We start from the raw sequence: 13,224 nt of genomic DNA on the forward strand, positions 1-13,224 counted from the left end.
GTGCATAAAAAATAATTGTTCCCCTTTATTTTTATATAGAGTAATTTCATTGGTCATATGAAAACCTCAGACCAATGAAAATACTGAATAAGAAAATAAAGGGGAACAATCTGCTGCAGCAATTACTTTCATTTTGGATTGGGCAGGCATCAAAAAAAATTATTTTCATTATTTTCAGAGGATGTGTATCTTCCAAATACAATATGCAGGCAACATTTTTCTACTCGTCCTGCATTAAGTTTTCTCAAATTCTAATTGTAATTGACATTACGCCGCCTGTCAATCAAACAGGCAGGGGTCACAGAGATAAGCCAATCAGCGATTGTTATCTGTTCCACGCTAAGATGCCTACGATGTCCACCATTTTCCTTAGACAAGCTACGTGTCTAAGACAATGGCGCAGAAGTAATTTAGAATGAAATTATTTTAATTTTCTGTTAATTTAAAGCTTTTTGTATCATATATTAATTAAGTTACCAAATATACTGACATTAGTTTATTATACAAGAAGTCAATCATTTTCTACATATGGAAATAATAAGTACGAAACATTTATCCTGGCTATTACACAATGCATTGAAAAGTGAAAAGGTTTAAACAAATCCACTTTTCCCATTCTATCTATTAATAATCACATTACACAGTATACGGTGGAGATATGACATTCTTTCGTTTATAACGTATAGCGTAAATAAAAACGCAGCCGTAGAAAAATGCAAATATAATTAGTAAATACAATAAAAAAATTGGGTGAAATTATCTAATTTGAATATTTCTATTAAAGCTCAATAAATTAATATTGAAAATTCAAATAGATCTGCTAAAATACGTAACTAACATCATGTCTGATATATGTGAAGTTTATTTTAACGAGAATAACGTTGTGTTTTGTCGTAAATCATATCAAATGTATGTAAGCAATAAATAATCACATATCATAAAAAGTTAGCAAGGACATGCAATTTTCTGAATCCATTTTAACAATTCATGAACAAATTAAAACTGAATTTCGCACATAAAACCCGAAAATGATTTTAAATTTATTTGTGTCACTAATATAACTTTACTGTTTTATCACAGATATATAAACAATTTATATTTAGCTCCATGATTTTATGTTTCACTACTTCAATTTCAAAATAAAACAATCATAACATAATCATATACGTTTCTACATAATTATAGTCTCTCTTTGAATTTGTAAGATATAATGATATTTTGTCAGTTTTAAATTTTCATTGAAGTCAACAAGAAATAACATCATCTTTGCAAAACTTTTCATGCGTCATTAATACTTGAATGCAGATTTTTTTTTACTTTTTAAAAATACCATAATACATTTATACATTGAATTACAGATCTTCTATTCAATAAAACCATTTAAAGCATCACAATTTTATATTTACAAAATTTATAAAAGGTAAATTCATTGGTAACATTAGTGGCACAACAGCTTTGCGAATACATCGATAGCGTATTTTGTCTAAGGTTCTTACTGACCGGGTCACGTGAATGAATGACAGACTATTCTCTCCCTTACCAGTTCCTCTCCCTGACGGTTCTCTCCCAAACCGTTTCCTCCCCTGACGGTTCTCTCCCAAATTTGAAATATGCTGACAGTTCTCCCCCAATTTAATTTTGACTTAATCTAATAACATTTCTTAAATGAAGATTATTTTTAAAAGAATGTGTTTGATATTAAGTGCATTTTATGTTTTATATTTATCTGAAAAGTGTTTGTAAATTTAACACCTTTTTCAGGAATTTTAATCCTATCAACACCTTCATTGTGAGAGATTAAGATAACTGGACAGTGATTGATATGCACCTGTAATTATGTTAAGGTCTAGTGATATTTATTTATTTGTTAAATAGCAAATAACATGCCAACAAGTATGTTCTAGAAAATAAATAAGCAACAACTGCATGGTATGCAATCACATTTGACATTTACCTTTATACAAAATTGATTATAGAACAGTAGTCATTAACATGAAACAATATATAATACCAAATAACTAATAAAAATACTAATTCATCAACACCTTTTCACTGTTATTTTAATCTAATCAACACCTTGATTCTTGAGTAATGAATTAATAAACACCTCAATTATCAGCAAACTAAATGCACATGTGTATTGAACGCCTTTCTTCATTATACAAAAGTATGAAATTTAGGTATGAAAAGGCATTTTTCTTATAAATTTTATTAATTTTATTCTTATTTATTAAAAAACAAAAAAAAAAAAAAAACAAAAAACAACACAATATAGTTAATATCTTATGATTATCCTAATCAAGTAAATGATTCATTAATTATTTTCAATGACTAAACACATTAAAAAGTATACATTAGATGAAATTAAAACAAATCAGAATAATTTATGCTAAAATATTTTCTTTTCTAATTTATATCAATTAATAATAAACTTACCCACTTGTCTTACATCTAAATACTTCAATACAATATTTTTTCTCTAATTTATATTAATAAATAATAAATGTACCCATTTATTTAACATCTAAATACTTCAATAAAATATTATTTTTTCTAATTCATATCAATTAATATTAAACTTACGCTTTATTTAACATCTAAATACTTCAATAATAATGCATTAATAAAACATAAAAATGGGGAGGAACTGTCTGCTTATTTGCAAATATGCTGACGGTTCTCCCCCAAAATAGGGAGAGAACCGTCAGGGAGGAAACGTCAGGGGAGGAACTGGTAAGGGAGAGAATAGTCTGACTACCACGTGAATCAGTGGGCGGAGCGATCCCTTCTCTGGCGTAATGTCAATTACTAGCAGAAGAGTGGATTTTTTAATCTTTGTTGAGCAGGGTTGTCATTAACATTTTTCGCAGAAGGTTTGTTTTAGACTTGAGGAGGCCATTTCTGTTTTATCAAGCATAACAAAGAGTGTTTTCTTCATTTTGAGGCGGCCCATAATGCATTTCAGACAGTCATTTTGGCCTCCTGCCGTCTCTTAATGACAACCCTGGTTGAGTATTTGACACATCGGAAAAAAGGTCAATCAATGCACAGTGAGACTACCACTAACAAAGTTTGCACTATTACCCTATGCTACGACCGGATGTAAACAATACGTTCGCACAGGGCATGCGCGGTGGTTAAATCCCACCCATTTTATTCGATTAAATTCTAGAACAACCACTACTTTCGGTTTCAATTTTGCTGACAAGGAACAGTTTGAGTCAACGTAAGTGTTAATTTTAATTGCAATGTCCAAAACTTTGCACTACACGGCATAATTTCCATTACATATCCGGTATTATCATCGTCATGGTAGTTTTTATTCCAGTCGGTCAAAATGACGGTACACATTTACATGTAAAGAAACAGATTTAACTTCTCAGACAATTTAAATAAGGAACGGTATGCCTAAAATACGAAAGTGAGATTTTTGACGAAAGTGAGCGAAAGTGGGCGAAAGTGACTTTTAAAATTTGAATTGAACCGTTTTAATAGAATTTCACAGTGAATTTTCTGTTTGTGGACGTATATTATTAGCAACTAATAACATTTCTTTTCAAAAATAATCACTAATATAGTATATGATGATTTAAATGCCATTTATTTGCATAATTTCTATACACAAGTTCACAGACGCTTGTGGTTTGGAGCTCAAAACGCCTTTAAAATCCAAATAAAATGCATATTTGTCAATCCCAGGACATGTACTGATCATATATATCAAAAAATCTTAATATATGCCGTTTTGAAAAAAAATCATATTTCAACAACTATAATTATTATAGTTGTTGAAATATGATTTTTTTTCAAAACGGCATATATTAAGATTTTTTGATATATATGATCAGTACATGTCCTGGGATTGACAAATATGCATTTTATTTGGATTTTAAAGGCGTTTTGAGCTCCAAACCACAAGCGTCTGTGCACAAGTTCTGAGATCTTCCTTTCGCTCACTTTGAAAAATACGAAAGTGACTTGTAAATTATTAAATATGGAATTGAAATTTATACTAAAATTGCAGTTTGCAGACGTATATTATCAGAAATCTATAATTTTTATTTTAAAAAATAATCATTATGATCTTTAATCACCATTTATTTGACATAATTTCTATATACAAGTTCAGGAATCTTCCTTTCGCTCACATAGAAAATACGAAAGTGACTTCTAAAATATAGTGTTGAATATCAAATTATTTATTTCTGATGTTATATGTTTACAAACTGCAATTTAAGTACATTTTTCAATTCAAACTCTATATTTGATATTTTACAAGTCACTTTCGTATGTTTCAGTTTAAGTGAAAGGAAGATCGCTGATGTGTATTTATAGAAATTATGCAAAAAAAATGGGGTATAAAACTTTAAATCATCATAATGATTAATTTAGAAAATAAATAATAGTAATTTCTTATAATACACGTTTACAAACTGCAGATATAGTACATTTTCAATTTAAACTCTATATTTAATACTTTACAAGTCACTTTCGTATTTTTATATGCAAGTGAAAGGAAGAGTGCTGAACTTGTATATAGAATTTATGCCAATAAATGGCGATTAAATCATGATTATGGTTATTTATTATAATACATATAATAAGTTGCTAATAATATACGTATGCAAACAGCAATTTTACTGTAAAATTCTATTAAAACAGTACAATTCAAATTCTAAAAGTCACTTTCGCTCACTTTCGTCAAAAATCTCACTTTTGTATTTTAGGCAAACCCAATAAGGAATGGACACACGGTAAACTCTGTTACAACATAAAGTATATTCATAAACCTGTTTGAGAAAAATTGTCTCCGTGTTCAAAAACGGGAAAAAAATCAGTCTTTTACCGATACCTTGCAACAGAACCTTATTATTCTGATGAATTAAATTGACTTTATAACGCTCGTATACAATTATTTATTGATCGATTTTCATTATATTTATTTTGTAATACCTATCATTCAATATGCAATCAAACAAAACCAAGTTTTCCTACATTCAAGGAAACTTTTAGTTAGGACGAGCTTTCAAAATGAACAGGTAGCAATTTCCAACACGCTTACCGTAACTCCAACATGGCGGCTCATTTGCATAATTTATTCATAAACGCAGGAGCATAGAACTTTGTTAGTGACTACTCTGGACTGAAAATTTATGGAAAAGTGACTCCTCCCTTCAGGATAAATAATATATGCTAAGTAAGCGCTAAAATAATATACGCTAAGTAAGCACTAAGGGCAAATTGTCACTAAAATGGTGCAAACGCTTAAAAAAGACAATAAGTAGGGTGAGTTGTTATGGGGTGAATTGTTATACGGGGAAGTCAAAGCCCGGGGCCGCAAAGCGGCTCCGGGCTTTGGCTTGCCCGGCTATAGACTACACATGTATATTCAAAAGAAAATCAAATAAAAAAACAATTAAAAAAATATAGAATTCTATACCTATCAATAAAATTTTCAGTGTCAGTTCTAGTTAGGCGCCGCCATTTACAATGTAACTCAATGATAAAAGACGGTGTATTCCGATAAGGGTACAAATCTCAACTTTTCGGATAAATAATAAACGTCGAGTGTTCCGAGTGAAAACGGAAGTGGTGTATAAAATACCGAATGACACCTTTAAAACGGAAAAAAATAAAAGGACTTTTTAACGACTTCCCCGTTCATAGGCTTTGCCTAATTTCATATTATTTCCTAATCAACCTAATCAAGAAATCAAGTCTGAGTAATTCCAGATTAAGGATCATTAATGCCTCCACTGTTGTTTTAAGTAGGACCCGCTTAACCTAATTAAGTCATCTAAGTTAGTTACGAAACGATAAGAGTGCGAAAGTTCAGTATGTGTCATGAAACGGAATCCATTGTTAAAATGCCAGCTTAAATCATTGTGTTAAACACTTATTTACTACACCAAGAAGGCTGTTTGCATAAACAAAATAATCACCATATTTTAGATCAATTTTAAGCCTAATAAAACGATTTTCTCCTGGAGTCCAGCTCCAAATTATTTGCCTAGGTACCCGTGTAAATACACATCAATTGATGACGTTTTACGCAGTACGTACGTATGTAAAGAACAAAAAGATCCTTTGACCGGAAAGTACAACAGAGTTCAACGGAAATCCCGCAGAAACCGCGGAAATTATCATATGAAATCTTGAATAAAAAGTTAAAACTTTTTGACGAAAAGAGACCATCTACAACAAAAATATGTAATACAAATCAAATATTGAACTGAGGCAAAAATAAAAAAAAAATGAAATTAAAATGTGTAAAAACATGTTAAAACTTGATGACAATGATCCGATGACAAATTTTCTACAAAAAATGTGTACTCCCACTTAAAATATTTTAAACAAGACTCCTAAAGTGTACAATCCTTAAAGATAAAATAAACAGACTATCTTAAATCAAACAATTAAAGGCCAATTTACTGAACAGGCATGCCCATTCAGTGTTTTGCAGTACCTCCCCACTGTCTCTAAAGCAAACTTGCCTCATATAAACTCTATTATCTTGACACCCCCTCCCCCCATAAAAAAATAAAAATAAAAAATAAATAAAATAAATAAATAAATGAAGATAAAGAAATAAAATAAATAATATTGTTGATATTTCCAAATGGACGATATATCTGTCTACAAGAATGGGGTACTGAAACACCTGCAAAGACTGACAGTAGATCCTAAAGAACTGAGACATGAAAATCACAGACATTGTCACAATCCTTTCCAAAAATCACTTACTTCTGGTTTTCCTCTGACTGGACCAATGCGCTGTTTACAAGAATATAAAAGGGGACAGCACAGACCAGCTACATATGTAATCTAAGCAGGCAACAGACAGATCTATTTCGCCTTGACATTAGCAGAAGTAGGTCAGCGTCGATTACCCTTGAAGAAAATGGTCTCTCAACACAAATGTTCAGTTTCACATTTTCATGCTTATTTGGCCGGAGTAAACTGTTTTGTTGGATGATGAATACTGTAAGGAACTCCCTGTAAATTCTGGTGTCCACAAAGACTTTGCCATTGACCTTGCTTTCTTATTTATATTAATAAACTTACCTCTTCTGTCTCCAAGCTTGAAATTCGCTTCTTTGCAAATGGCACTGTGGTCTACATCACTACAATCTCTTCCTCAAGCCCACAAGCCTTGAAGTTTTCTAGTTTTCGGTTTAAATTTTCCTGATAATGTTTTTTAAGCATGCACTATTCCTGCTTATGAAACTTGCCAGATGGGTTGGCAGAATAAAGAGATAAATGGATTTTAGACCACTTGTCGTCCATCATCCGTTATTATCATTTTTACTTATACGAAATTTCCTTCTTACCCGCTCACTAGTAGTGATGAAACCAAACAGGTATGATCCTTGGATAGTCCCCTCCCTCTAGAAAACGTTCAAATGGATCTAGATGGCCATCGAACTGAAAATAGAAAAAACATTTAAACGGCATCTCTTCCTTAATTATTTTGTAGAATTTGATGAAACTTTACAGAATGATTATTAGAAATAGCTCAAATGGTTCCGGTCTGTTGAACAAGATGGCTGCCAATGCTAAAAATAGAAAAACATTTAAATGAGATCTATTCCTTAGTTATGTGGTAAATTGAAACATTACAGGAATGCTCCTTAGATTTTTTTTCCATAAATGGTTCTGATCTGCTGAACAAGATGGCCACCAGAGCTAAAAATCTAAACACTTTTTAAATAATAACTTTAACATAACTTAACTTTTGAGTTTATTTTTATGAAACTAAAATGGGATGATCCTTGGATAGTCATCTAGAATAAATTGCTCAAATGGTTCGATCCGGTCTGCTGAAAAAGATGGCCTTCAGAGCAAAAAATAGAATTTTTTTTTAAATCATTTTGTCCTAAACCGTCCATAGATTTTGATTAAACTGTGTAGAAATGATCATTGGCCAATCCTTTACTAAAGTTGCTGTAATGTTCTAAATGTTCTAAATAGAACCAGACCCTTAAAGGGATTGTTTGATAACACAGACCCGAAGGATAGTTTCTAGCTTTTAATGTTTACTGTACAAGTGTATTATAAGAACTAACTACAAGTATCAGAGAGGCAGAGCATGCATGCATTATACATAGGAGGCGGGGCTTATCATAACTGACAGCAGCATACTACATTCCTCCTTTTCTTTAGACGAATAATATACTTTACTATGGAGAGAAAATGCTAACAATTAATCAAGCATGTGGAACTAAGGAACTGACCATTACTCTAAATGTTTATATTCTCACGGGTCAAATTACAGGCAATTGCCATCTTTAAGCGTGACTGACATTTAACATTTATCAGAGTATCATGTATGAAACAAGTCAATTAATCAGATAAAGTGTTCCACACCGGCAGTGTATCTGACAGTTAATGTATTTCATTGTAGAAATTTAAACTAACATAAATACGAGCGTCTGCAAACTAATGTATTTTATTACGTCTATGATCTGTTGTAAGCGGCGTCCAGTTCGTTTATTTCACTCTGCCCACTTGTTAACACGTTACTTTAACCTCAAGTTGAACTTTTTAAACTTTGTTTCCAGATTCTTAAAAACACACTCTTTGTAAATCTAATTCCACACAACGCTCACACTGATTCTCGGTTGTTCTTTTTTTCAAATATACAAAACATTTTTATTTAGAAGAAAACAATACTCATCTAAATTTAAACTTTCACTTGAACAAATAAGTTTATCTTCCGTTTTGTTGTTGTTATTTTAAGTTAAACAGGTATTATTATGACCTGTATAAACTTAAGCATATAATCACTGAATAAATCCATTTAAGTATAGTCTTTGAATTTAGCTGGTGGTCTACGGTTTCTAACTGGATGGTGCTGGCGGGTGTTCGTCGGTTGTACATTGGTCGGTACCGTCGGCTGACGTGTTAATTCGTTTGAATGATTGCCTAAAACTAGTTTGAAATGTGATATATCACGGGTGATTAATCGCTCTTTATGTTTCACAGTTACCATAGAACCTTTTCTCTTTATCACTGTTGCCGGTAAAGGATCGAACGCAGAATCTAATTTGTGAGGATGCGTCTTTTTAACTAAAACGCGATCTCCTGCTTTCATTGGAGTAGATTTTGCATGGCGGTGGTTATCGGCATAGTTTTTATGTTTTCGTCTCTATTTCGAACGGAAGCGTCTTTCTTATTGACTGTGAACTTCGGTAGCTTTGTGAGAAGTTTTCTTCCGAACATTATTTCAGCCGGGGCTAACTCAGTTGCTGTATGTGGTGTGTTTCTATAGTTCAGCAGAAATTTATTTAGTTCCGATTGGTAGTTCTTGCCTGAGGCAACGGCTGTTTTTACTGCTTTTTGTAGCGGTTGCATAAATCTTTCTACTATAGCATTGCCCATTGGATGTAGTGGTGTAATTTTTCGATGAATAAATCCTGCTTTCTCTGCAAATTGTTTGAAAGCGTAGCTATTAAAGGGCGGGCCGTTGTCTGCACAAACAACAGAGACCATGCCGAACATGGAAAATATGGCTTGTAGTTTTGCTATGACCGGTCCGGCTTTCAGAGACATTAGTCTTTCAACAACGGGATAGCGGCTGTAGTCATCAACTATAACCATGAAATAATGACCGGATGGGAATGGACTTTAGAAATCTACTGAAATTTCACTCCAAACGGCATTTGGTAACGGACTGATCTTTACTGGATCAAGAGTTGTTTTAGTAGAAGCAGCCTGACACGGTATACAATTCTGAACTACATCATCTACAAGTCTATCCATGTAGGGAAACCAGAGTGTTTCACGCAGGAACGCCTTACATTTTACTTTTCCTTGGTGACCTTCATGAGCTAAATCAACAACGCATCTTTGCAGATTTTGCGGAACGCATATCCTTGTACCTCGTAACAATACAGTTCCTTTTTCATTATGCACTATAGATAGTTCATTTGATAGTTGTTCATAGCATTGGAATTCCTTCATTTTACTACATTTTTGTTGTTTCCACCTGTTTGTTGAAACAGCGTCCATCACACATTTAATTATGCAATCATCCTGCGTAGCATTAGCCATATCTGATAGGCGGAGTGATTTCGGCAACGCGTGCTGGGTAATAAATTTCACATAATCTTCTGCCACACTCTGCGAAGGGCAATTAATAGTTGGGTGCCTGCTAATGTAATCTGATATCATCAAACTACCTGGACGGTATTTTGCCTTGAAATTGTATGTGACTAATTTCATGCGCCATCGTTCAATTCGCGCTGAGTGTATTTGTTTCACATTATTGAAAATCGACTCTAATGGGCGATGGTCTGTGATTAATGTGAACTCTTTTCCGAATAGGTAGAGATGAAAATGTTGGCATCCCCAAACGCAAGCAAGGGCTTCTCTTTCCGTCTGACTATATCGTTTTTCAACTTCAGTAAGCGACCGACTGCCATAAGCGATCACCTTATTTTCCTGGATCAATATTCCGGAAACACCCTCTGGACTTGCATCAACCCATAATTCTGTTTGCTTGCTCGGATCAAAAAATGTCATCACCTTTTCACTGCTGAGTGCCATTTTAAGTTGATTGAATGCTTGTTGTTGTTGTTCAGTCCATTTGAAATCGACTTTTTCTTTCAGCAACTGACGGAGAGGCGCGGTGATAGATGAATAGCGTTCAATGAATTTCGACAGATAATTTGTCATTCTTAACTCTCCTGCATTCTTCGGCATTTCTACATTTTTGATAACAGTGACTTTTGCTGGATCCGGAGAAATGCCATCTTTTGAGAAGATATATCCGTAGAATTTGACTGATGCTTTTCCGAACTCGCACTTTTGCTTATTGAGTGTTAGGTTTCTTTCTTGTAACCTACTGAGCAGGGCATTGAGCCTGGCATCGTGAATTTCTTTGTTAGGTCCATGGATAATTATGTCGTCTGAAACGTTGAGAGTACCCTCTAAGTTTGATAAAACTTGTCTGATTTCGTTCTGAAATATTTCAGGCGCGACACTTACTCCAAAGTTTAACCGTTTGTATCTCCAGAGTCCAATATGGGACGTGAATACCGTAACATTTCTTGATTCCTCAGAAAGTTCGAGTTGGTGAAAGCCTTTATTAAAATCCACCTTTGAGAATACCGTTGAGCCGTTAAGTTCGAGAATAATGTCATCAATTGTAGGAACAACATGTCTCTCCCGCTTTAACGCTTGATTGGCTTTTCGCATGTCTACACACAAGCGTATCTCATTCGGCGCGTTCGGCTTTGGTGCGACTACCAAGTTCGAAACCCATGGTGTTGCTCCGTTCACTTTTTCAATTACATCTAGATTTTCGAGACGTTTGATTTCCTTTTCAACTTTTTCACGCACGTGAAACGGGATTCTCCTGACATGTTCTGCAGACGGCACGATCTTTTCATCAATATGGAATTTTATTTGCTTATCTTTTAATTTTCCGAGTCCTGTGAACACTGACTTATATTTATCAAACAGTTTATTATATTCCACATCACTTGATACTGATTTGATCACAGGCACAATTCCGAGATCTACGGCGGTTTCATAGCATAACAGGTTGTCTGATGCTCCTTTAATTGAATAAAATTCAGCAGTTGTGTACTTTAAATCTGTTTCTATTATGCATGTATATTTTTCTGTGATTGGTAGTGGTTTCTTCTGTCCGAAAGCGTAAGCCTTTGTGTTTGTTTTCTTCATTTCAGGTACTGGCCTCATTTGTCGAATAAGCTTGCTGTCTATGATGTTAAGACTTGAACCAGTATCGACCAGTACAGATGTTTCTACGCCGTTGATTCTAATATTAATTTTTGGCACCTTTTTAGTGGTTATCTTATTTATACCAAATTTACACTCTTGTTCGTGGTCGTGGTCGCTGTCGACGTTTTGCTGTATTTCTCTAATTTGGCGTTGATATGCGTTTGACTTTTTTCGGCACACTTTAACAAAATGGTTTCGTTTGTGACAGTAATTACATGTTTTTCCGAATGCTGGGCATTGGCTCTGGTAGGGAAAGTCGCCACCACAATTTCTGCACTCTTTTTTCGTTCTCTGGAGGTCAGGTTGGCTTTTGTGGCTTAACTTTTTGTTGAACATGGTATTAGGTTTGTGTTGTGCATGGCGGACATTGTTAACCGGTATTTCTGGTGATTGTGCCATGATTTTTGGCTGGCGATCGGCAATTTCCATGGTTCGAGCTAGTACCAGAATGTCTGAAAGTGACTTGTCATCTTGTAGACATTTTGTTCTAAGTTTTCTTGAAGTACAACCTTGAATTATTTGGCTTTTGATTTCATCCTCTTTGTTGGAAAATTCACAAGTTTCTGCTTTTTGGCGGAGTCTTGTGGAGAACTGATCTACAGATTCGTTTGTCTGTTGTTTAATGTTCCGAAATTCATATCTCTCGAATTCTCTGTTTCTTTTCGGCATAAAATAATCTGTAAGACTTGTGTTCACTTCATCATAATTAGAGTCATCTGTACTCAAGCCCACATAGTGTAATAACAGTGCTTTTTCCTTTTTCTTGAATCAATGTTCATTGCAATAAATAAATTTTCAAGTTTTGCCAGGTATCTAGTCCATCTTACACCTTGTGAATTTTCTTCCATATGCACGTCAAAATGCGGGAACTGCGGAAGTCCTGCCATTTTTTAAAAGTCCAAATCACATATTATTTGCGAATTATGCTTTTACATTAATCCTGACACTGACTATGAATATGTTATTTCACTAACACGTTTAAAATCCTTAATCCTCGTCGCCAATGTAATGTTCTAAATGTTCTAAATAGAACCAGACCCTTAAAGGGATTGTTTGATAACACAGACCCGAAGGATAGTTTCTAGCTTTTAATGTTTACTGTACAAGTGTATTATAAGAACTAACTACAAGTATCAGAGAGGCAGTGCATTATACATAGGAGGCGGGGCTTATCATAACTGACAGCAGCATACTACAGTTGCTTAATTATATTGTTCTGGTTAGCTGAATAAAATAGCTGCAACAGCTAAAAATATTTATCTACATCTCCTGCTTTGAAACCATTGGCTCGATTTTGATGCAATATTCATAAATGGTCGTTGGATGGACTTCTATAAAATTTGCTCAAATGGTTTCGGTCTGCCGACCAAAATTGTCGCCAGAGCTAAACATTAAAACTTTTAAAAAATCTACTGTATAGTCAACATCTAAAAGTAATGCTTCAATTTAAATATACTTTGTGTAAGACTATGACGT

General features: G+C 33.8%; 2 protein-coding genes across 2 annotated transcripts; both read right to left on the reverse strand.

Moving 5' to 3' along the window:
• Positions 1 to 9,090: 9,090 nt before the first annotated feature.
• LOC132752873 (uncharacterized protein K02A2.6-like) lies at positions 9,091 to 9,552 on the reverse strand. Its single transcript, XM_060743259.1, has one exon. It carries the CDS (start codon positions 9,550 to 9,552, stop codon positions 9,091 to 9,093), a length of 462 nt encoding a protein of 153 aa, XP_060599242.1.
• Positions 9,553 to 9,627: 75 nt separating this feature from the next.
• Positions 9,628 to 12,635, reverse strand: LOC132752874 (uncharacterized protein K02A2.6-like). The gene is made up of 2 exons (XM_060743260.1): positions 12,576 to 12,635; positions 9,628 to 12,510 (listed from the first exon to the last, which is right to left on the reverse strand). The coding sequence occupies exons 1-2, from the start codon at positions 12,633 to 12,635 to the stop codon at positions 9,628 to 9,630; spliced, it is 2,943 nt and encodes a 980-aa protein (XP_060599243.1).
• Between the last annotated feature and the right edge of the window lie 589 nt (positions 12,636 to 13,224).

This window comes from Ruditapes philippinarum, unplaced genomic scaffold (genome assembly GCF_026571515.1).
Source record: "Ruditapes philippinarum isolate M1 unplaced genomic scaffold, ASM2657151v2 ctg20401_1_1_1_1, whole genome shotgun sequence".
Lineage (NCBI taxonomy): Eukaryota > Metazoa > Mollusca > Bivalvia > Venerida > Veneridae > Ruditapes > Ruditapes philippinarum.

What these genes read in the sequence shown, in the direction of transcription:
- LOC132752874 (XM_060743260.1), bottom strand. Translation starts at nt 12,635, where the DNA reads ATGGCAGGACTTCCGCAGTTCCCGCATTTTGACGTGCATATGGAAGAA. An exon ending in TGGAAGAAAATTCACAAGGT is followed by an intron (nt 12,511 to 12,575) that starts GTAAGATGGACT and finishes CATTGATTCAAG; the next exon opens with AAAAAGGAAAAAGCACTGTT.
- LOC132752873 (XM_060743259.1), bottom strand. Translation starts at nt 9,552, where the DNA reads ATGTCTCTGAAAGCCGGACCGGTCATAGCAAAACTACAAGCCATATTT.